Source organism: Nerophis ophidion, linkage group LG12, assembly GCF_033978795.1.
Source record: "Nerophis ophidion isolate RoL-2023_Sa linkage group LG12, RoL_Noph_v1.0, whole genome shotgun sequence".
Classification (NCBI taxonomy): Eukaryota; Metazoa; Chordata; class Actinopteri; order Syngnathiformes; family Syngnathidae; genus Nerophis; species Nerophis ophidion.
Genome location: NC_084622.1, coordinates 29,916,021 through 29,938,291, shown reverse-complemented (window position 1 = coordinate 29,938,291; position 22,271 = coordinate 29,916,021). Strand labels below are relative to the sequence as shown.

Sequence of the window (22,271 nt, the reverse complement as noted above, 5' to 3'; positions counted from 1 at the left end):
TTCCAAAAACAATTTGAAATGTGGACTCGTCAGACCGCAGAACACTTTTCCACTTTGCATCAGTCCATCTTAGATGATCTCGGGCCCAGAGAAGCCGGCGGGGTTTTTGGATGTTGTTGATAAATGACTTTCGCTTTGCATAGTAGAGCTTTATCTTGCACTTACAGATGTGGCGACTGTATTTAGTGACAGTGGTTTTCTGAAGTGTTCCTGAGCTCATGTGGTGATATCCTTTAGAGATTGATGTCAATTTTTGATGCAGTGCCGTCTGAGGGATCGAAGGTCACGATCATTTAATGTTAGTTTCCGGCCATGCCGCTTACGTGGAGTGATTTCTCTAGATTCTGTGAACCTTTTGATGATATTGGACCGTAGATGTTGAAATACCTAAATTTCTTGCAATTGCACATTGAGAAACGTTCTTAAACTGTTTGACTATTTGCTCACGCAGTTGTGGACAAAGGGGTGTACCTCGCACCATCCTTTCTTGTGAAAGACTGACCATTTTTTGAGAAGCTGTTTTTATACCCAATCATGGCACCCACCTGTTCCCAATTAGCCTGCACACCTGTGGGATGTTCCAAATGAGTGTTTGATGAGCATTCCCCAACTTTATCAGTATTTATTGCCACCTTTCCCAACTTCTTTGTCACGTGTTGCTGGCATCAAATTCTAAAGTTAATGATTATTTGCAACAAAAAAAAAAATATGTATCAGTTTGAACATCCAATTTGTTGTGTTTGTAGCATATTCAACTGAATTATGGGTTGAAAATGATTTGCAAATCATTGTATTCCGTTTGAATTTACATTTAACACAATTTCCAACTCATATGGAAACGGGGTTTGTACGTACATACATATCACACACGCACGCGCACACACTCACACGCACGCACACACACACACACACGCACACGCACACGCACACGCACACGCACACGCACACACACACACACACACACACACACACACACACACACACACACACACACACACACACACACACACACACACTCACACACACATATATATAGTTTAAAAAAATCCAGCTGTGTCCAGCTCGATTTATTTGTTGCTGTTCTGCTGCTTCTGAAATGGAGGACACACTGGCAAATATTGAGTTTAACTGCTAACGCCTGTGTGTCTGACCTGGAAGCGGCGGAAGTAGTTTCTCATCCCGAGCAAGTGTTGCCTCCTTCGGCTTGGGCAGAGGAAGTTCTTCTGAAAGCTTTGCTGGTGTTGAGGCCGCTTTTGATATCCGTTCCTCATCTCGACTTCTGTGACTGAGGATGAAGGATATGGATTTTGCTCGGTTCAACTTCAAACATAGATAGCACTACAAGAGCTAGAAAGCGACAGGCGATAACGCAAAGATCCTCATCTTGACTAAATATAACTATAAGCAGGCTTGCACTACACTAAAGTGGATTTAACATGTTCACATGAGTGGAAAAAAATTTAAAAACAGGTCAAATGACACAGCCTGCTGCATCTTGGTCTTCAAGGGCATATTTTTTCAGTTTTTAGGTTTTATTTTTAGAAGATCTCATATGCTTTCTGAATATGTAAATGCCTGCACAGTTGTAAGGATGCGGAATAATAATATATTCCAAAAGTCATCATCAAGGCCACAAAGTGGTGTCTTTTGCATAAATATCACGCACTTGGCCAAAAAACAGACACCAACACACCCCCTTACTTGTTTACAACTTACTGCTTTAGCCCATCAATGCTGGCAAAATGCCAAACCAGTGTGTGAATTTATAGTGTTGTGGTGTGGGCTTGAGGTATGTCGACAGAATTGGCATTTTAAACAAGCTTGTCCACTGCCCTGGTAGCCACATTAGACATTGATACAGTGCCGTTACAAGCTTAGCTTTTCAGCACAGCATTCCAATTTGCCATTCAACCAGAAGTGTAGCCTAACAATCCCAGCAGGAACCAGCAAAGTAACATCAATTTAGAATAATTTATACAGTATTGTTACAAAATGATATCGGCAAAAACCTAAATGTGTAGCTGACTTCAGAGTGCAGTAGAGGAAAGAGAATTAAAAACCCATTTAAATAAGGAACATGTTTAACACCTTAACTTTTGAAACCATACTTAACAAATACTTGGATTGTATTCCAAAATATTATCATCTTTCTGAATATATGTTTTAAATCGTATTTTCAAGTTTTTCAATAAAGGATAACCCTGTGATATGTTCAACCACAGGTGGCCAGCATCGTAAAAAGACAAATTATGCAAAATATATGATTTTGGTCAAAAAATGACAAAGACCATTATTTTAGGAAGATGATAATACAGAAAACAAAACCAGATAATTGTGTGTTGCAAGACTGTGAAACCTAATGTGAAAACAAGGTGCATTGCTGAATGATTTATAATACTGTTACACGTTGGTCTCGCTATTACATGACAAAATAATATATTTCATTCTTGAAATTATGATTTCCCATAGTAAAAACAAATTAAATCAACACTATCAACCTACAGAGGATTTCTATAATTATTACTAGATCTACAACTAATTTTCAATGGAAAAATTACGGTATTCTCCAGCTGGCCCCAGAAAAGAAAATTAAAATAAGAAAAGCTCATTAATTGAGGCAACTGGTAGCAGTTTTGGATCATAACTAGGGCTGTCAAACGTTAAAATATTTAATCGCACTGTCCGTAATTAACTCATAATTTATCGAAATAATTGCAGACATATATTTTTTGTCTTAATAAATGTACCTTGGACAGATCATTTTCAAGTTTATAATACAACTAACATGGGACTGAATATGTTTGTTTATTAAACAATATAGCACCTCAACTCTAAACAAACAAACATAACATTACTGCCTTTAAAAGAAATTAGTCTTAACTTGCTATTGCGTTAACTTTGACAGCCCTAATTAAAACATGCCGATTGTAGCAAAAGGGCAAAAGGGAATGTGTTTTTTTAATATAAATCTGCTGCTTCAGGATGAAACATTAATTAGTGGATAGGTGGTCCTTACCTGCCATTGCTGATTTGAGGAGGCGAATGTCTGGAGTGTTCTGAGGCTTCCGATCGCCTGTCTGGAGAGCGGGAGCGGCTGCTACGATGTCGGTCATGCGATCGATTGGAATGGTCTGATGCCAGCGAATGGATATCTGAAATGTCTGATCATACACATAACACTGTTCAAACACACCCTGGTGAAAGAGGCCAACCACTTATCGCCACTCTCACCGTCTCTGTCAGAGGCGTTTGCTGAAGGAATGCTATCATCAAGGTCAGGGATGTTCAACAAGGTTGCCCTGTCGTCCCTCTGAACAACCATTTTTAGCTTGCCCTTTGACCTTTCTATCAGCTTCTTGGCATCAATCAAAGAGAGGTTTTCTGTCACTGTGCCGTTGATCTAGGAGCAGAGGGAAAAAAGATTTCTAGCTGTGACATGATGAAGGAGCATTTTATTACCATATTTAATATACATAATTGGATTTGACATTAAGAGCAGCACCGGTCATATATTTTAGGGTGAAATCAAATTAAAGAGTGATGAGAAACAGCCGACAAGGAAATACCCCATCACGGGATTCTTCATTAGATACATGGGCCATTGAGATCCAATAAAGTACTCCCTTTCCAAACATGAGCTGCTCAGTTTGGATCGAGACTGCTCTTATTTTGGATTTAATGAGATATTGCGGAGAAACCTCATGTTGCAGCTGGACAGTAAATAGTGAAGTAGGCTGAGGGTCGCATAATACTTTTATTTGAATAGAATTAATTTCTTGCAGACATTAAAAGAGAACCGGCCTGAAGATAATTGATTGAGAACAAGTACAGATCAAAAGATACCTGTTACGCTCACACAGCTACTTTACATGCGCTGCAGAAACAGAGGCGCTTCTGGAAACATTAGGCTGCATCTGGAAATGCTGTTATGCAACATTTGAGAGCACAAAACAGCAAGACAAAAGATGAAGGGGCTGCTACTCAACAATACTACAACATTCCCACTTCTGATTTGCACTTCTAAAAAACAAAATAGAAGCCGAGGACATCATGCCACATATTTTGGTGTTTAGGTGTGTTAGGTGTCCAATTTAATGTTTCATTATGTTTCCTTCCCTTAGCCTTACCTTCAGTACGACATCCCCTTCTTGGATGTTTCCATCCCTGGCTGCCAGGCTCTCAGGGGAGATGTCCTTGACGAAGATGTGGCTGGCAAGGCGCAGACCATACTCTGCTTGGAGAACGACAACAACAAATGACAAGGTTAGCACAGAGTACAGCGCTGATCACGTTTAGATGCTGCTACTTCCTCCAAGATTAACAAAGTGAAGATTAGAGAAGATTAATTCCTCTTTTACTTAGATTTATTTGAGTTAACTTGGATTCTGCTGCAGCTGGCAAGTTTTGTGTTGCCTGGCTGTTAACCAAAATTGACTTGGGAGTTCTTATTCTAAAGCTGACTCAACTGTTAAAAGCAGTGGGAAAAGAAAATTGGAGGTGATTAACACGTGAACTGCCTCTCTCTCCTGTGTTCCCGACTTTGTGAGCCTCACCTTCATTCTTGCGCGATTTGACCAGTGTCACCTTGGCAGGACGAGGGGGTAAATTGTGCGAGTGGCGATCCGACCGCGGCGAGAGACTCCTCTCTCTTGAGCCACTGCGTTCACGTTCCCTGTCTCTTCGACCACAGCTCCGACCGCTTCGTCGGCCCATGGCTCCGCCCACGCCACTGTATGCGCCGCTACGTCCACTCCGCGTCTCATATATCTCTTCGTCATAGCTGTCCTCCTCCTCATCGTGCTCCGACATGGTTTCCCGCTCCCCGAGGCGACCCATGGGGACGTGCACCTTCCTTTTCCTTCTGATTGTCTGCACAAAGTAAAGCGGATAAAAGAAAGGATCACTTACAGAGGGATGCATTGATCGCATTGATCAGTTAGAAGTGAGAAATGACAAAAGCACATTAGACATCTCCGTTTTTCAGCAACTAATAACAGCATTTTGACTCACAATTTTGGCAATTTTTCCACTTTTACGAAGCTGCTGGACTGCGTATGCATGCTCCACGTTATCCATGGACACAGCATTGACCATGACCACTCTGTCATTTTCCCTACAGGGTAAGACATCGATGAGACATTCAGGAATAGGATAGGGAAATATAACAGTACTATTAAAGGGTAAAAGCAGGATAACCTACTGTAGTAGGCCTTCAGCTGGGCCGCCTTTTAGCACATCTGAAATGACAATGGAGGTCTCGCCGCTCTGAAAATGAGGGTTATCTCGACCTCCTGATATGGCTATCCCAAAGCCAAACCCTGGTGCCTGTATGTATATACACAGCATAAATTTATATATATATATATATATATATATATATATATATATATATATATATATATATATATATATTTATATATATACACACACACAAATACATACATATATTTACATAAATATGCAACACTTAACAAAGTGGACCATATCAGTCAAACTCTTGCTATTTTCTACAATGTGGAACCTAATTCAATGACTGAAGTACCTGTAAGTATCTGCATCAAATTGCTGTGCAACACTAGGAAAGTGCCTGCATTTTAACAGCTTCATTTACGTGCATTGTATAATCAGCACCAAAGTGCAGAGGAGTAAAGATATACAGAGATTTGGACCAGGAACTGGTTTGCAAAGAGGATTTTCGAATACTTACCCTGTGCAGTGTTACAGTGTGCTGTTCCCAAATGACAGTCTCCTCCATTGCTGCGCTCTAGAAAAGAAACACAAAGGAGATGATGAGTAACACAGTTACAAAAAATGTTATGTCCTGTAAATTTCACCAACAGATGTCATTTTGACAGCTGGTAAATCAACACATTTCACAGTAGGTCTGGGCGATATATCGATATACTCGATATATGTGACCCGCGATATATATTCGATATATCGCGGGTTTGTCTCTGTGCGATATACAAAATGACTATATCGTGATATTCGAGTATACGTTCCCACGCAGTTGCTTTTAGCTGCGGGCATTACATTACAGGCTCTTCCCACTCTTTGTTGTCTGTCCTTCTCACAGACAGCAAGCGCACTTTCTTACATACGTCACATACGTATACCCCCTCGCGGAGCAGAGAGGTAGCAGCATGGGTAATGTTAGCTGTGGTGCAAGTGGTAATGCGAGAGATGAAGATACGAATCTGGTAACAAATGAAGGAATAATTAATTCCCAAGAAAAACAGCTGGGGGTCCATCGTCTTGTGGTGGTTTGGCTTCAAGTAGGAATATGTCGAACAAACAACCGTAATATGTCAAGTGAGTGGCAAAAGCGTTGCTACAAAAAGTAGCATTACTACTAATATGTAGCATCATTTGAAATGTCACCTGTAAGAGAATGAAGAGTGCTTACTCTGCATGTCAACATCTCCATTCGGTGACACACCAACAAAATACAGAGGCAACCATTTCCACATCAACACCGTATGAAAAAAATAGTCAACAATATAAGGAGATAACGTTCGTAGTAATGTACCACATAGCGATTTGATTTCCTATTATGCAGCTCATTTTTGACAGTTATTGAAATATCTTGTCATGCTATCATGCACAAAAGTGCACTTTATTTCTTTTAAACTATTGTAGTGGCGTTCTGTACAAAAAGTCCACTTTAATTAAGTGTTGTTTTGATATGTCATCTTAGTGACATCATGCACAAAAGTGCACTAAAAGCTTGTTTTAAAATGTCTCTGACCATCTTGCACTTTCTTTTTTGGAAATGACATGAATGTTTGTGCCACTGCTTAATAACTGTTTAATAAACACAGTCTTGGTCAATTGACATTTGTTGTGATTTCCCTCTCTGCATGAGTTTAAAATGAGCATATATTAATGCAGTATGAACAAGAATGTTTTAATGTAGACACAGAATCATCATACTGCTGTGATTATATGCATCAAGTGTTAATTCAAGGCTAAGGCAAAATATTGAGATACACATCGTGCATCGTGATATGGCATAAATATATTGAGATATTAAAAAAAGGTCATATCGCCCAGCCCTATTTCACAGTATTGTAAATACAATCTCTTGGGGAAAATCCATTTCCAATTTCCATAATTTTTCTGTGATAAATGTTTCGAAGCCTTGTTTTGATGTTACTCAACTTAAGGAAATTACTGTTGCCCAAAAAGTTGCCATATAGTTTGAATAAAACCCGACAAAGTCAGAGGACCCCAGCCACTTGGGGCCAAACTGAGTCACAGACAACTTGAGTGAGCAGAGATACATTTTTTTTTTTATAGAAAATGGCATTTCCATATGAGGTTTGTGGGCATGTGGACCTGTTTGTGGCTTAATAAAGGTTGGGGGACTGCTGAGATGAAATCATTATCAATCGGCAGCTATATGCAAACTACAAGAGGTAATCCACAGAATGTATCCAACACAGCACACATACGTTCTCCTACCTGGAAGTTTAAGGACACACTCCCTTGTTTATAGTGTACTTAACACAATGATCAAAACGTTGTAAGCTAAAATGAGGACACACTGACGGAGTAAATTAAATTAAAGCACAGCCTTGGTCACAGTAACCCCATGAGAGGATGAGACGAAGGTTGACTCCTTCCGCTGTTAGGGCGACCTTGTCCTCAACACCCCCTTCAAAGATCATTCTTTAACTGATCGATGCTTCTCCATCATTTCACCTCCACTTGATGTTTAATGGCTGCTTATAAAACACCATCAAGTTTGGAGGGTAGTAAAAGCTGCATCCAACAAGCCTCATTTGCAATGTAAATTGATTCCCAAGCAGGTGAGAAAATGCCACACTTCCCTCCATAGTTGCAGTTGATTTTTTTTTTCAGCAGGATCAATATTACTACTCTGATTTGACGAGACAACCTAATAATGATTTAGCGAACAGGATTCTTAATGAGACACGGCGGCATACATCGCAACAAGAGGGGCCACACTGTCTTGTCCTGGCAGCCGCAGTCATTAATTAATTCCTCAGGCAGCTTATGGTGGGATTCAACACAGGAAGGGTGCAAGCACATTTAAATCAAACCACTCCCTCCTGTAGCATTTGTGAGGCGGGAAGACATGCATGTGACTAATAAAGTGACTGCAGAAACAATTTTTCCAACAGACTCTTTCAAGAAGGTCAATTTACGGTGCTGTGCTATTGATCAGCAGCCCCGCCTGGAAACTGCAATTAGACTTCAAATTTGCTTGTTTAGACCTCTTTTTCACATGTATGCATACATATATAAAAAGACTAAGTGCAGCTGGGATAGACTTCAGCCCCCTGCAACCCCATGAGGGACGAGCTGTAGAAAATGGATGGTGGATCAAAACCCAACAATTCTTTTAAAAAATCAAAAAGAACTGTAAAGCATCAAAGTGCCCACCAGTTCTTTTTATCTCTTCTACACCAAGCTCCCTCTCTTCAACACACAAGCATGCACACGCACGCACTTTTGCTTTTCCCTTTGAAGGAGTACAGTTTTGCTTTCCCCCTCCTACAGAGTGTTTCTCCGGCAACTGGGGGGGTGGGCCGGCACGACACTTTGGTGTTGTTTTTTTTAAGGGGCCTGACATTTGCAGAGCTTGTCAGGGAACACTGCTGCTTTTTGGGTACCAAAAGGCCTCTACCTTTTAGATGAACAAAGTATGTAGACTAGCGACAAGTTGCACTGGCCGGGTGTGTCACAGGCCAAAATGGGACTATTGTGGTGAGGTAAAGTTAACTTTTATTGTGATATTACAAGAACAAATTCTGTAATTTTAAGCAGTCCAGGTTTTGCTTTCATCTTCATCCCGACCAACACATGACTGTTGCACAAGTAGGCACATACAATAATTCCAACATAATTTAATACAGACAAAAATCTTAACACAACTATTGGTGGTCCTTTTTACAAAAAAAAAAAAACGTAGTTGTCACGTGCAGGCAGATAAATACGTTGTAGCATATTGTTACACTGACAACATGCCTTTTGTTTTTAAGGTTTTCTTCTCAACTTTAACATTCATGATGTCTCCCATGTGTGAGGCAGAAACTTCTGGTGGCAGCATGTAAAACCAAAACAAACAAACAAACAAACAAAAAAGGAAAGTGAGGTGAAATTAGTTATTGTAAAATGCTCAGTGGAGAAGTGAAGAAATCCACATTGGCAAAATGGTTTGGTCCTAGCCCCTAAAATGTTTCCACCATCATTAAGGATATCTTTGAACATGTAAAAAAAAAAAAAAAAAAAAAAAAAAAAAAATCTACAGTAATAACGAAGCTGCATAGAGATCTCACTATTTAAACTTCCACCGCCAAACAAGCCTGTCTTTCCCGTTCTTGCAAGACAACATCAGATACAAAAGTAAGGAGTTGTTCTGTCATCATTACCATTTTTTTCCTTTTCAATACATTTTATATGTGATCCATGTGTTCTGTTTACAGTGTGAGTGACTTAAGTGTTAATTTACTTTGAGTTTAGACTTACAATGTAACTAAATTTACCTTGCAGTTGTATGAATTGAATTTGTTTGTAACACAAGGCCCACCAGTACTATAAACTACTTAAAAGTTTGCATTATTCATAAACTCAAACTAATGGTGCCCATTACAGAAGTGGCATGGCGCACAGGAGATGCTGACATCAACACCCAAGTAACCACAAAATGTTCCACAATAGTGCAGCTGGTAACCAAAACGATTGTGCATTTTGTGATAAAAGCATGACATTTGGTACACTTATAGCCAAAGGCGTTCTCAAAAGATTTGGATATGGAGCCACCATGAATTTTAAAAATGGCACCCATGGCAGCCATCTTTCAAAATGGCTGTCAGTAACAACTGTTCGCTTATGAAATGATGGATCCATCCATCCATTTTCTGCCGCTTATTCCCGGTCGGGGTCGCGGGGGGCGCTGGCGCCTATCTCAGCTACAATCGGGCGGAAGGCGGGGTACACCCTGGACAAGTCGCCACCTCATCGCAGGGCCAACACAGATAGACAGACAACATTCACACTCACATTGACACACTAGGGCCAATTTAGTGTTGCCAATCAACCTATCCCCAGGTGCATGTCTTTGGAAGTGGGAGGAAGCCGGAGTACCCGGAGGGAACCCACGCATTCACGGAGAGAACAGGCAAACTCCACACAGAAAGATCCCGAGCCTGGATTTGAACCCAGGACTGCAGGAACTTCGTATTGTGAGGCAGACGCACTAACCCCTCTGCCACCGTGAAGCCCGAAAAATGATGGATATAATATGATATTTCAGACTTATTTACCATACATAGTACTTGGTAAACGTCTTTTGGATAATATAAATGTGTCATTAAATATTCAAGATGGCTGACATCTTCAAGATTGCAGCCATCACATTTATGATTGTCTGATATGGGTGATCTCGGTGTCAAACCAGAAACTTCCTTCTAACTCAGAAATGGTGACCACAATAGTCACGCTTTGTGACCACTGGTCACCTACAACAAGATGGCAGCCATATTTCTGAAATTAAATCTAGAATTTCAAGTGTACTATCATCTATTTTATTGTAATTGAAATTCTACCCAATGGAAAAAAAAAAGTACTGGCAACACTTTCTTAGAGTTGATAGCAATAAGACTGAGTTGTTTGCCTTTCTCTCGGAGGCTCTGCTCAGATGGTTTGTGCAGGAGGATAAACAGCTTGTCATCACAAGTGACATGGAAATCCTTAGCAAGCCACTTCTCCCAGAAAGGACATCGATTGCTCCTTGCACGCATGAGGAAGCGGATAGTCGCATGTTATTGCACGTAGCCCATGCAGCAAAAAACGGCCACCACAAAATTATGATCCAAACAGTTTATACTGATGTTGTGGTGCTGGCTGTGGCAGTGGCTCAGATTCTACAACCAGAAGATGAGCTTTGGTTGGCTTTTGGTACTGGTAGGAATTTTCGATATTTGGCAGCCCATGAAATTGCAGCAGGGATCGGGCCCGAGAAAGCATGTGCACTACCAGAGTTCCATGCATTGACGGGTTGTGACACTGTGTCAAGATTTGTTGGCCATGGGGAAAAGACTGCATGGGCTGTATGGTCTGTGCTTCCAGAACTTACACATGCCCTGTTGAAAGGGTCTTCAGCCCCAGATGACATACCACAGGAGGTAATGGCCACAATTGAGAGGTTTGTTATCTTAGTCTATGACTGAGCCAGCACATGTACAGAAATCAATACGGCAAGGAGGAAGTTATTTGCAAAGATAGATAGATAGATAGTACTTTATTGATTCCTTCAGGAGAGTTCCTTCAGGAAAATTAAAATTCCAGCAGCAGTGTACAGAGTTGAGATCAATTAAAAAAAAAAAAATAAATAAAAAAAGTAAAAAAGTAAATAATGGGGGTTTAAAAGGAAACAAAATAAATATTACAAAAAGAATAAAAACAATGGGAATAACAATATAACAGTAAAATAAGAATATAACAAGACAAAGTAGGCAGTAGTGACCATGTTATGAAATCGTATTGCACTGTTAATGTTTTGCATCCCCTGTCATCCTAATACCCCCCGTCCCCCGTCCCAGAGAGGAGTTGTACAGTCTAATGGCGTGTGGGACAAAGGAGTTTTTGAATCTATTAGTCCTGCACTTGGGATGAAGCAGTCTAGCACTGAACAGGCTCCTCTGGCTACTGATAACGCTATGCAGAGGGTGACTGGCATCATCCAGGATGCTCACTAGTTTGTCCACAGTCCTCTTCTCTGCCACCGTCACCAGTGAGTCCAGTTTCATTCCGATTGTAGAACCGGCCCGCCTGATCAGTTTCTCAAGTCTGGAGCTGTCCTTCTTAGATGTACTGCCCCCCCAGCACACTACCATGTAGAACAGAACACTGGCAACCACAGACTGGTAGTACATCCACAGGAGTTTTCTACAAATGTTGAAGGAGTGCAGTCTCCTGAGGAAGTACAGCCTGCTCTGTCCTTTCTTGTACTGGTGGTCCGTGTTAACAGTCCAGTCCAGCTTATTGTCCACCCAAACCCCGAGGTACTTGAATGAGTCCACGGTCTGTACCTCAACTCCCTCGATCACAATAGGTTGTGACCGTGGACTCGACCTCCCAAAGTCAATGACCAGCTCCTTGGTCTTTGACGGATTGAGCTGCAAGACGTTCGTGTGGCACCAGACAACAAAGTCCCTCACCAGGTTCCGAAACTCCTCCTCTCTGCCGTCCCTGATGCACCCGACGATGGCTGTGTCATCCGCGTACTTCTGGATGTGACACAGCTCGGAGTTGTAGCAGAAGTCAGCGGTGTACAGGGTGAAGAGAAGAGGGGCCAGCACCGTTCCCTGCGTTGCTCCGGTGCTGCTGATCACAGTGTCAGACGTGATGTCCTTCAGTCTGACGTACTGTGTCCTGTCGGTGAGGTAGTTCGAAATCCAGGCAACCAGGTAGGGGTCCACTTGCATTTTGTAGAGCTTGTCCTGAAGGAGGCGGGGCTGGATGGTATTAAAGGCACTCGAGAAGTCCAGGAACAGGATCCTCACAGTGCCATTTCCCTTATCCAGGTGTGAGTGGGCTCGATGAGGCACAATGTGCAAACAATCCCCCCTACCAAGGCTGCCCTAAAAGAGCATGTTAAGAGAGCTGTATACCTAGGAGGGCACGTGTGGTGTCAACACCAGAACTACCTTTACCGTGCGAATGGGGCTGGTCAAAGTCACCTGAGGGGGACTATGAACCCTTATGGACATGCCTACTAGATGCAGGCCAGTCAAGTTATGAACTTGTCTCATGCAAATGCAAGAAGGGTTGTGTTGGGCAGTGTAAGTACAAAAAAATCCCACTTACAGTGCACAGCCCTTTCTGTCTGTGAAGGCGAGTGAGATTAGTTTTTTCTGTGACAGACCCTAGGTTTCCTTTGCTTAACATGAGTATTTTGAGATAGAAAGACGATTCTTAGAAATTCCAAAGTTCCCAATTCAAATTCTGCATCAAGATAAATGTATAATTAAACATAGAGATCATCCATTCCTAACCAGTTGGCGGCCATTTTGAATTTTCAGTGAAAATTATCCACTATCCAAAAGACATTTACCAAGTAGTATGAACGGTAAATAAGTCTGAAATATCATACTAAATCCATCATTCATAAGAAAACAGTTGTTGCTGTCGGACATTTTGAAAAATGGCTGCCATGAGCGCCATGTTGAAAATTCATGATGGCTCCACATCCATATCTTTTGAGAATGCCTTTGGCTATAAGTGTACCAAATTTCATGCTTTTATCACAAAATGCACAATTCCTTTATATTTTGGAACTAACCTCTTGTACTACAATGGGATGTTCCTTTGCCAATTCAGCACTGAAGATTTGTTTAACCAAAAGAGGAGTAGCGCTAGAGCATCGGTGGGTTTATAACAGCTCGTTTCCAGATGGCCGTTCAAGCTGCACCAGTGACTGATGTGTTTTTGCAGTGCATGTCCTGCCTGAGCACAAACAACTGGTGCTGGCCAACACAAGCCTCATGCCGCAAGGCAGAGCCAACGTTGGCAGCTTGGTGGAGACGCTCAGGCCATGCTTGGGGGGCAGATTACGACCAAGCAACTTGGGAGCAGCCACAAGACAGATGGACTTTCACACAGATGGATCGCACAGCTGAGAGGCAGGAAATATGTGGTCACAATGGACTGTGTCAAATCAATACACAATATGTCACACTCTAATTTAATGTAGGCACGAACAGTGTCCCTGTAAATCAATTGTCCACCTAATAATGTATATACCTATTGAATTAGGGCTGAAAGTAATAGTTAGCTCCATGATTAGCCAATTACTATACTTACAAAGGTCTCAGCATAAAAAAAGCAGAAAACACTGCATAAGAAAACAAAACAAACACAAATAAATAAATATATACATACACACACAAACATTTAAACTTATATATGTATAAATGAAAATTTTAATTTCCTCTCTGGGATTAATAAAGTATTTCTGATTCTGAGTATATATCACTGTTGGTGTTAACGCACTTTGTGTCTTTGTATGCATTGCCATCAGACAGGACCCGCATTTAGGGAAGTCCGCTCGTCCCTGGGATGCGGATTTTTTTATTTTTTTATTGATTATCACTTTACGCCGGTGTTTTGATTAATTTAATATTTGCCGGGTCAAATTTCTGTCAAATTTATGGTCGTCTTCAAAGTAACAAACTTTCCGTTTCAATTTCTTAAATTTTGATTCGCCGCAAGTTTTATCTATCAGAAATACTGCCTCAGTTTGCACTTGGACAACTTTAACGTGAGGGGCTGTCAAAAGAGAGACTTCATGGTTAACACTGAGTGTAAAGTCAACTTTTTTAAATTCATCCTGTGCCATGTCTCCAGTAAATGACTTGTTTTAGTCTTTGTGAGTCCATGGAAACTTCACTTTTATCTCCCGCTGGATCGACCATCGTTTGAGGATGGAGACTTGCTGGTTAGCTTCAAGCTAACCAGCACTCGACCAGGCTCCTCCGCCCCAAAAACATACTTTGCAGGTCAACAAACGGGAAAAAGATGTGCCTTTTGAAATGGTAATGTGCGAGGAGTGTTCAAAGGAGTCTCTTGGAGAAGTGGCTGACAAGTTAGCAGGTGTCGCTTGCATCGCTGACAGTGACGTCATCAACGTCATTGTTTACTGAAGCAGAAATGATGACTGTGCGTTATGATGAACATGCATGCATCGCCCGCCTCTGCTTTTTATCAATAGACTTATCAGATTAAATGTTCTATTATCTAGAGCAGGGGTTTTAAATGATTGGACCGGAGGCCGTTTGCGGCCTGCAGCTAAAGTTTTAAAAGTCCCACAGCGCATTTTAAAAATACGATTAAAATAGACAAAAACGGAACAAAAGTGGAATAAAAAAGCTTACAGATGAACTGTAATTTTGATAAAGTTGCAATGTTGACTAATAAAACAAGGGTGTTTTTTTCTTTAAAACGGTCATTGCTAAAAACATAATATTGAATCAAAATCAGCGTTTTTATAAATTATTGACCTATTCAAGGCCCCGATTACTTCACATCAAAATATTGCACTTTGACAAATATTTTTTGTGGAAGATTTTGCATATTTGCCATAAAAAAAAAAGGGGGAAGAAAAATAAACCAACAAAAAAACACATTTAAAAACCCCCCAAAAACTTAGAAATGATGGATATCTGAAATTGATGTAGACTCTTGAGATTTAAGCGTTACATAACTAATGTATATATGCCCTGGCACACCATTATCATAATTCCATAACCGAGGCAAAGAACGTTTTACGCTTTCATACTGAAATAAATACACCTACAACTTCCATCCATTTTCAACCGCTTGTCCCCTTCGTAGTCGCTTAGGGTGCTGGAGCCTATCTCAGCTGCAAACGGCTGGAAGGCGGAGTACACCCTGGACAAGTTGCCACCTCATCGCAGGGCCAAAACAGATAGACAGACAACATTCACACTCACATTCACACACTAGGGCCAATTTAGTGTTGCCAATCAACCTATCCCCAGGTGCATGTCTATGGAGGTGAGAGGAAGCCAGAGTACCCGGAGGGAACCCACGCAAACTCATGCAAACTCCACACAGAAAGATCCTGAGCCCAGGATTGAACCCAGGACCTTCGTATTGTGAGGCACCCGTACTAACCTGTCCTCTGCTGTGCTGCCATACCTACAACTTATCAAATAAAAATATAGAAAAAAATATCTGCAGCGGTAAAGTTTAGATCCATGAAGGAAAGAAGAAAGTGAATGAATGTTTATAACTTAATATATTTACATATGCATAAACATTATTAATTAAATAACGTTAATGACAACCTTTTTCCCCCAAAAAATATAGAAAGTGAGATAAAACAGGATAAATCATACATTTATCATTTGTTTTCATAATGCTAACAAAAAAGTGGGGCCTCAAGAATTTACTGTGGGACCCCATTTTTATGACTTGATGGGGTCCCAATTCCTAACACCAACACTGTGTATGTATATATGTGTATATACATACACATATAGGTATATGTGTATGCATATACACATATATGTACATATATACACAGAGTGCAAGGTTGTTCCTAGGCAGTGAAAATTAACCCTTCCAACAAATGCAAAATGGTGGTTCTCTCATGAGCAGAGTGTATTTAATATGGTGTTGCGTGGTTTGGAAGAAAAAGGCACTTCCTTATTCAATTACCCCCCCCTGGGACCTGAGGAGATATCTCCCATTAATTATCCCCGTATGATGGTGGAAAAGTAATAATGGAAACTTGAAGCAACATGAGCTCATGAGAAAATCTATGGACTTCAAAGTAATCAAACATCACAGAAGAAGTGAAACTAATGGTGCAATAAAGCAGGGGGCGCACTGGTTAGGGGTTGGGGGACAGGGTGGCTGGAGCCTATCGTCGCTGCACTCTGGCGGAAGGCCATCGTAGGGCCAACAGACAGACAGACAACTGTGCACACTCACGTTCAGGCACTTGGGTCGATTTAGTGCGGTCAATTTGTCTGAGGAAAACATCACAATTTTCACAAAATATTTCATAACCAATGGAAAATGTGTACGCTTTAAAGCTGATGTATATCACTTTTAGGTAGATGCTTAGAGAGTGCTCGCATTTCATCTTCGTCGTTTAAACCATCAGGATACACGCAAAGAAAAAGAACGTCAAGCCTGTTTAAACTCTGTACTGCAGCCATTGCATCAGTTTTGAATTTTTTTTAACCAACTTTAACTTATGATTGTGACAAAAATCAACATTTATTTGTCAAATCCAGGGATGAAATGATTAACTGATTAAATTGATTAGAAAAAAAGCTTTATTTATATTATGCTGTATTGATTAATTAAAGAGTGCAACTAATAACAATTTATAAAACTCGAACTGCATGGTCATACATTCCGGATGGCCACTGCAATGATTGCAGTGGCCATGTGCACTGCAATCATGTGCACTGCAGTGCACATGATAGGAATTCGATAGGAATACTCTTCAGCGGGCCCATAACTCGATAGGAATTCTGGGCCCGCTGAAGAGTATTGATGTGGGCTCCTCTACTCCATTCATTACCACCTTCCATCTTCTTGTTTTTTTAGTGTTGTTGACAGTGCCTGGTGTAATACACAGAATGTGTGTTCTTTGTTTTTACAATAAACCACTTAACAAGTCAGAGTGTTATCATGTAATTGCAGCTGGGAGAGGCTCCCGCACCCACCGCGACTCCGAGGGACAAGCAGTAGAAAATGGATGGATGGATGGATGGTTGTCTTGTAACTTTTTTGTATTTAAGCTATTCAAATGTCCCCCTAATAACACATTTTACAAGTCCACATTGAACACATCATGATAACATAAGTTAACATAAGTTTTTAATGCCCTGGGCCCTGCTCTACTGCTCCTCATCCTGGGCTTCTTCTCAACTCCTTTCTGGGGTCCGGACTTGCATCCTAACCCAGCTGGCGTTTGCTTGCACTCACTTACATCCGATGAGAAGAACCAGAGGTAGAGTAGCCAGAAATTGTACTCAAGTAAGAGTGCTCTTACTTTAGAGATGTATTACTCAAGTAAAGGTAAGGAGTAGTCACCCAAATATTTACTTGAGTAAAAGTAAAAAGTATGTTGTGAAAAAACTACTCAAGTACTGAGTAGCTGATGAGTAACCTGTTCGTTTAATGATGACGGCAACAAGTAATCCACAAAAACATAAAAATAGCAATGAACAAATTCAGCCAGGAATATGTCTTAAGCAACTAAAACAATAATATATATTAAATAATATGTAGTTGGTTTTACACTGTATTGAAAAAAAAAATTGAAAATGAATTTTACCTTTGCAACCTCATTATACTATTGGCTAAGTTTTATATTCATAAATGTAAGTTTCTCAATACCCGACCTGTGTTTTGTGCCTTTAAAAAAGATTTAGAACTCTACATTAAAACACTCTACCTCTAACAAACAAAAAACTGTGAAAACGATGATGCTATGTTCCAAATTTAAGTTATTTACTGAGATTGAGTGAGCCTATGGCTTTGCACTTTGTTTATTTTGGATATATATATTTTTGGCATTCTATTTTAGTTACATTGAATTTACAGCCCCCTTTGCACGTTTTTTAAACTGTTTTGTACTGTTTGTGTGATTACTTTGATTATTATTTTCAACTGTTTGTAAATGTTGAAATTTATAACTAAAGGTTTATAAAAAAAAATACAAAAAAAGTGTGCAGTTAATCATGTGACCGCCTGGCTCTGTTTGATTGGTGAAACGGAGTCAAACGTCACCAGTGACGGCATTTGATTGGTGAAACGGAGTCAAACGTCACCAGTGACTGCATTTGATTGGTGAAACGGAGTCAAACGTCACCAGTGACTGCCTTTGATTGGTGAAACGCAGGCATGTGATGGATCCTACTTTGAAGGTCTGTCTGACAAATCAAAACAAAAAGCGTGCATTAAAAGATCGATAAAACTCAGTAGCGAGTAGCAAGCTGAATGTAGATAAATGAAGCGGAGTAAAAGTAGCGTTTCTTCTCTATAAATATACTCAAGTAAAAGTAAAAGTATGTTGCATTAAAACTACTCTTAGAAGTACAATTTATCCCAAAAGTTACTTAAGTAGATGTAACGGAGTAAATGTAGCACGTCACTACCCACCTCTGGGAAGAACCATGGGAAGATCAAACCCCACGCGGTATGGACCAATGCTCCCCCTCCAATTTTTCATGTCACTGAGCAAACGCACAAACACCCTCAACATCTTTTGGACCACAGGTGAACAACATCAGACATGCACATTGTCGCCACACCAGCATCACACCTGTCCCAAACCTGACATCATTAGTTAACATAGATGAATAAGTTTCAGAGATCACATTTTGTTCACCTTATAACATTCACATTTTGCACAATGAGATGTATTCTGTAACACAAGCATGGGATACAGTGTACAACGTTTTGTCTGTAGAATACCTCATTGCTTTTGCAGTTTTTGTTTTGTTTTTTGGAATTTATGGGATCTAGGAATCATGATCGTGATTAATATCCCAAAATTAACATTCTTATTACATGTCACTACAATAAGCAAACATGTTTTGAGAGTGTGGTTGTGAAGTGCATGTTTGTTTTGCCAAAATAAGCAAGCAGCATTTAACTCTGAACTCTGCTGCTGCAACAGCAACACGCACACAAAACATGATGTTAATGACATTGATTGGCTTCGTGTGAACCATAATCACAGTGTAACGAGTCAACGACCTAACGGAGTTTATGTGTGGTGTTGGGAGATTGTTTTTGCGGCCGTGAACCATCACTGGCTGAGCAGACAGTGTGTGTCTTTTGATGTAAATGAAATAAAGTGGATGCTGTGAATACGACACATCATTTGTTTGTTTGGTGTGATTACAACAGAAAGTGGCCATTTTTTGTAGATACTGGTTTTGTCGTAGTTACGGCCGACAACATCAGATCAGTTTTTCTCAATGTAATGATATTGATACAGACCGAGCTCCTTCTCCCTTTTAAATGTCTCGGCAGACATTGTCATTTATTTATCATTTATCATTGTTACGTGTATATTCTGGTCAGAGTTTAGGTTGGATTTGGATTTTGTGCGCTGCATAGATTTTCCGTGCGCGGAGGACACAGGACTCGGGAGCAGTGCGCAAATGCACAGGCACACACCTGAGAGGGAACATTAGTGTGGAGCAAATAACTTTTTAAAAAGGGATTACAGGGGTTGTTAAAATTATTAAAATAAGATTATTGTATGACTTGTGGTTATTTTTTAATTCATATGCATTCTTATGTATATATATTAGTTCAGTGTATGCATAATCGTTTTGTTTTAGAGGCTACTGGAGGCTAAGGGTAGGCCCTTACAATTATCATTATCATTCTTCCCTTTACGAAAGCCCTTCACATGACAGCTATAGTGCATACAGTATGTGACAGCTAACAGTGGAGTTTGTTTTCCTAATGCAAACATGTTAAAAGTACAATTTCAAAGTTGATGACGAGCATTTGTTTGAAAAAAAAATTAGGTAATGGCAAGCAGAAAAAATGTTTATTTAAATTATTTTCCCTCAAATAGACATTGAGGCTATGAGTCTATAAAGTGTTTTTAATCAGATAACTCTATTAACCAAGCAAATAATCAATTATGAAATAATCAATATCTGCAGCTCTAATCAAATCTTCTCTTTAAGGGGCCATATCTATTATGCTAAACCAACCTCTCTCAATTTATAGTAGCTGTTTTTGTGTATTTGGGACCTGACAATGGAGCAATTAGTGGTGTAACAATTGATCCATTTATATTTTGTGTAGAGTTTGCATGTTCTTCCGGTACTCCGGGTTCCTCCCACCTCCAAAAACATGCACCTGGGAATAGGTTGATTGGCAACACTAAATTGGCCCAAGTGTGTGAATGTGAGTGTGAATGTTGTCTGTCTATCTTTGTGAAGTGGCGACTTGTCCAGGATGTACCCCACCTACCAACCGAATGCAGCTGAGATAGGCTCCAGCACCCCTGCCACCCCTAAAAAGGACAAGCGGTAGAAAAATGGATGGATGGATATTCCTAAAATTTAAGTATATCAATCTGTGCTCGGCAAGTTCGCTTTAAAACAGATAGGTATCGATCCAAGATTGTTTTTAAAGTGAATGGATCGAATTGATCGATACTCGAAAAAGGAAAACATTGGATTTACCAACGGCAGACTTTATATGAAGTTCATAACTTTTAATAATAAAAATGTTAAACAATAACTTTATTGTCCGCTATGTGGCATCATCCCATAAAAAAATGACATATCTACAGTGGTTGAGAAATGTCATGATGAACTCCAACGCCACAAAACAATAGTGAAATATCTGTGTCAAGTGTCTATGTGCCTTTACAAGTGTGACGTATGCGAGAGGAGCAGACTAGTGAGTTTGGGTGTTTGTGTGTTGAAAGTCTGAGCGAGAGATGTGGCAAACAGCAGCTCTGTATAATGTGTGTTTTGACTCCCTCAGTTTGTTACCGCTAGTTAAGAGAGTGTATCTCCGACTGTGTCTCTCCTTCTCTAATGCCAGGCATTTTCATATCATAACTTTCAGCTACAGTAGGATTACAAAAGCCACAAGAAATACTAATTACATAGCAATGATAAAGCCGCAACACGACTTTATACCAAAAAAAGACGTGGCCGACAGCGGAAGTGACAGTGGTCCAAGTTACCATGACTCCCTGAACACATGAAGAAGTCATTTGATGAGAAAGAAAGAAATACAGGGGATGGATGAAGGAGGCTATAGAAATTCGGAAACAAGGGAACAATCCCATCAACAGGGATGAGGAGGCATACAATCTTCTGCGCACCTTGGACGCTGTCCATCATCGGCCACGAAAGGGTGGAGAACAGTTACTGTATGGCCAGATCGGGAACTTTATTTAGCAGGTAAATCTACCGTTAAAATGCTGGTTACTGTACTTTTATTTAAAATTGCTAGAATGTTTAAAATGTGAGCAACAAGGGTTTCCTCCTGTCAATTCAACCTAAAGCAGGGGTGTCAAACTCATTTTAGGTCAGGCGCCACATGGAGGAAAATCTGTTCCCGAGTGGGCCGGACTGGTTATGATACTGGCATGACAACTTAAAAATAAAGACAACTATAGGTTGTTTTCTTTGTTTGAAAATAGAAAAAGCTCACTTACATGTTGCGGTTAATAGTATTCTGAATAAATGATGTGATTATTTTCATCATATTGATAAGTGAAATTGACTCTGGCAAAGTTTTAAAATGCCACCAATGGTGTTAATTTTTACCATACCAGAAGATAAAATGAATAATATAAAATTATATGTTATTTTTGTAATTTACTAATTTTCCTTAACTGATATACTGTACATATGTAGCATCATCTTCAACAAAACTTGAATTTGGATTCTTATAATTAACCACACATGAAGTTAAAAAGAGATACATATTATTTCAGCATAATTGTGTGCGCCCAGAAAATGTGTCCCCAGTTAAAGGTACATCAAAAGTGACAGGTTTTCTTTTTTTTTGCCAAAAGGTTATTGAATCTGTTTTAAATCAATGAATTGTTTCAAATTGAAATTGTTCTAAAATAATAAGAATTAATCGTATTGGCAACGACAAATATCGAATTGAATTATTGTTAAAACAAATCGTTACACTCCTACGAGCCATGGTGGAGATATTGACTAAACAATATTGCCTTCCTTCATAAATGCTAAAGACAA

At 40.0% G+C, this 22,271-nt stretch overlaps 1 protein-coding gene across 9 annotated transcripts in view; it reads right to left on the bottom strand.

The window, feature by feature from the left end:
• Nucleotides 1-22,271, bottom strand: part of tjp1b (tight junction protein 1b) — a 129,085-nt gene that overhangs the window by 26,102 nt on the left and 80,712 nt on the right. For 5 of the 9 annotated variants that reach the window (XM_061917330.1, XM_061917328.1, XM_061917324.1 and 2 more), the window contains exons 2-9: nucleotides 5,708-5,764; nucleotides 5,201-5,325; nucleotides 5,011-5,113; nucleotides 4,554-4,869; nucleotides 4,128-4,234; nucleotides 3,232-3,400; nucleotides 3,017-3,161; nucleotides 1,152-1,285 (exon numbers count right to left, since the gene is read on the bottom strand). In XM_061917330.1, coding sequence (XP_061773314.1) covers nucleotides 1,152-1,285; nucleotides 3,017-3,161; nucleotides 3,232-3,400; nucleotides 4,128-4,234; nucleotides 4,554-4,869; nucleotides 5,011-5,113; nucleotides 5,201-5,325; nucleotides 5,708-5,755 — 1,147 coding nt within the window. In that variant the 5' untranslated portion in view covers nucleotides 5,756-5,764. The remainder of the gene's footprint in view (nucleotides 1-1,151; nucleotides 1,286-3,016; nucleotides 3,162-3,231; nucleotides 3,401-4,127; nucleotides 4,235-4,553; nucleotides 4,870-5,010; nucleotides 5,114-5,200; nucleotides 5,326-5,707; nucleotides 5,765-22,271) is intronic. The other 4 variants (XM_061917331.1, XM_061917332.1, XM_061917329.1 and 1 more) reach the window with 1 other exon arrangement.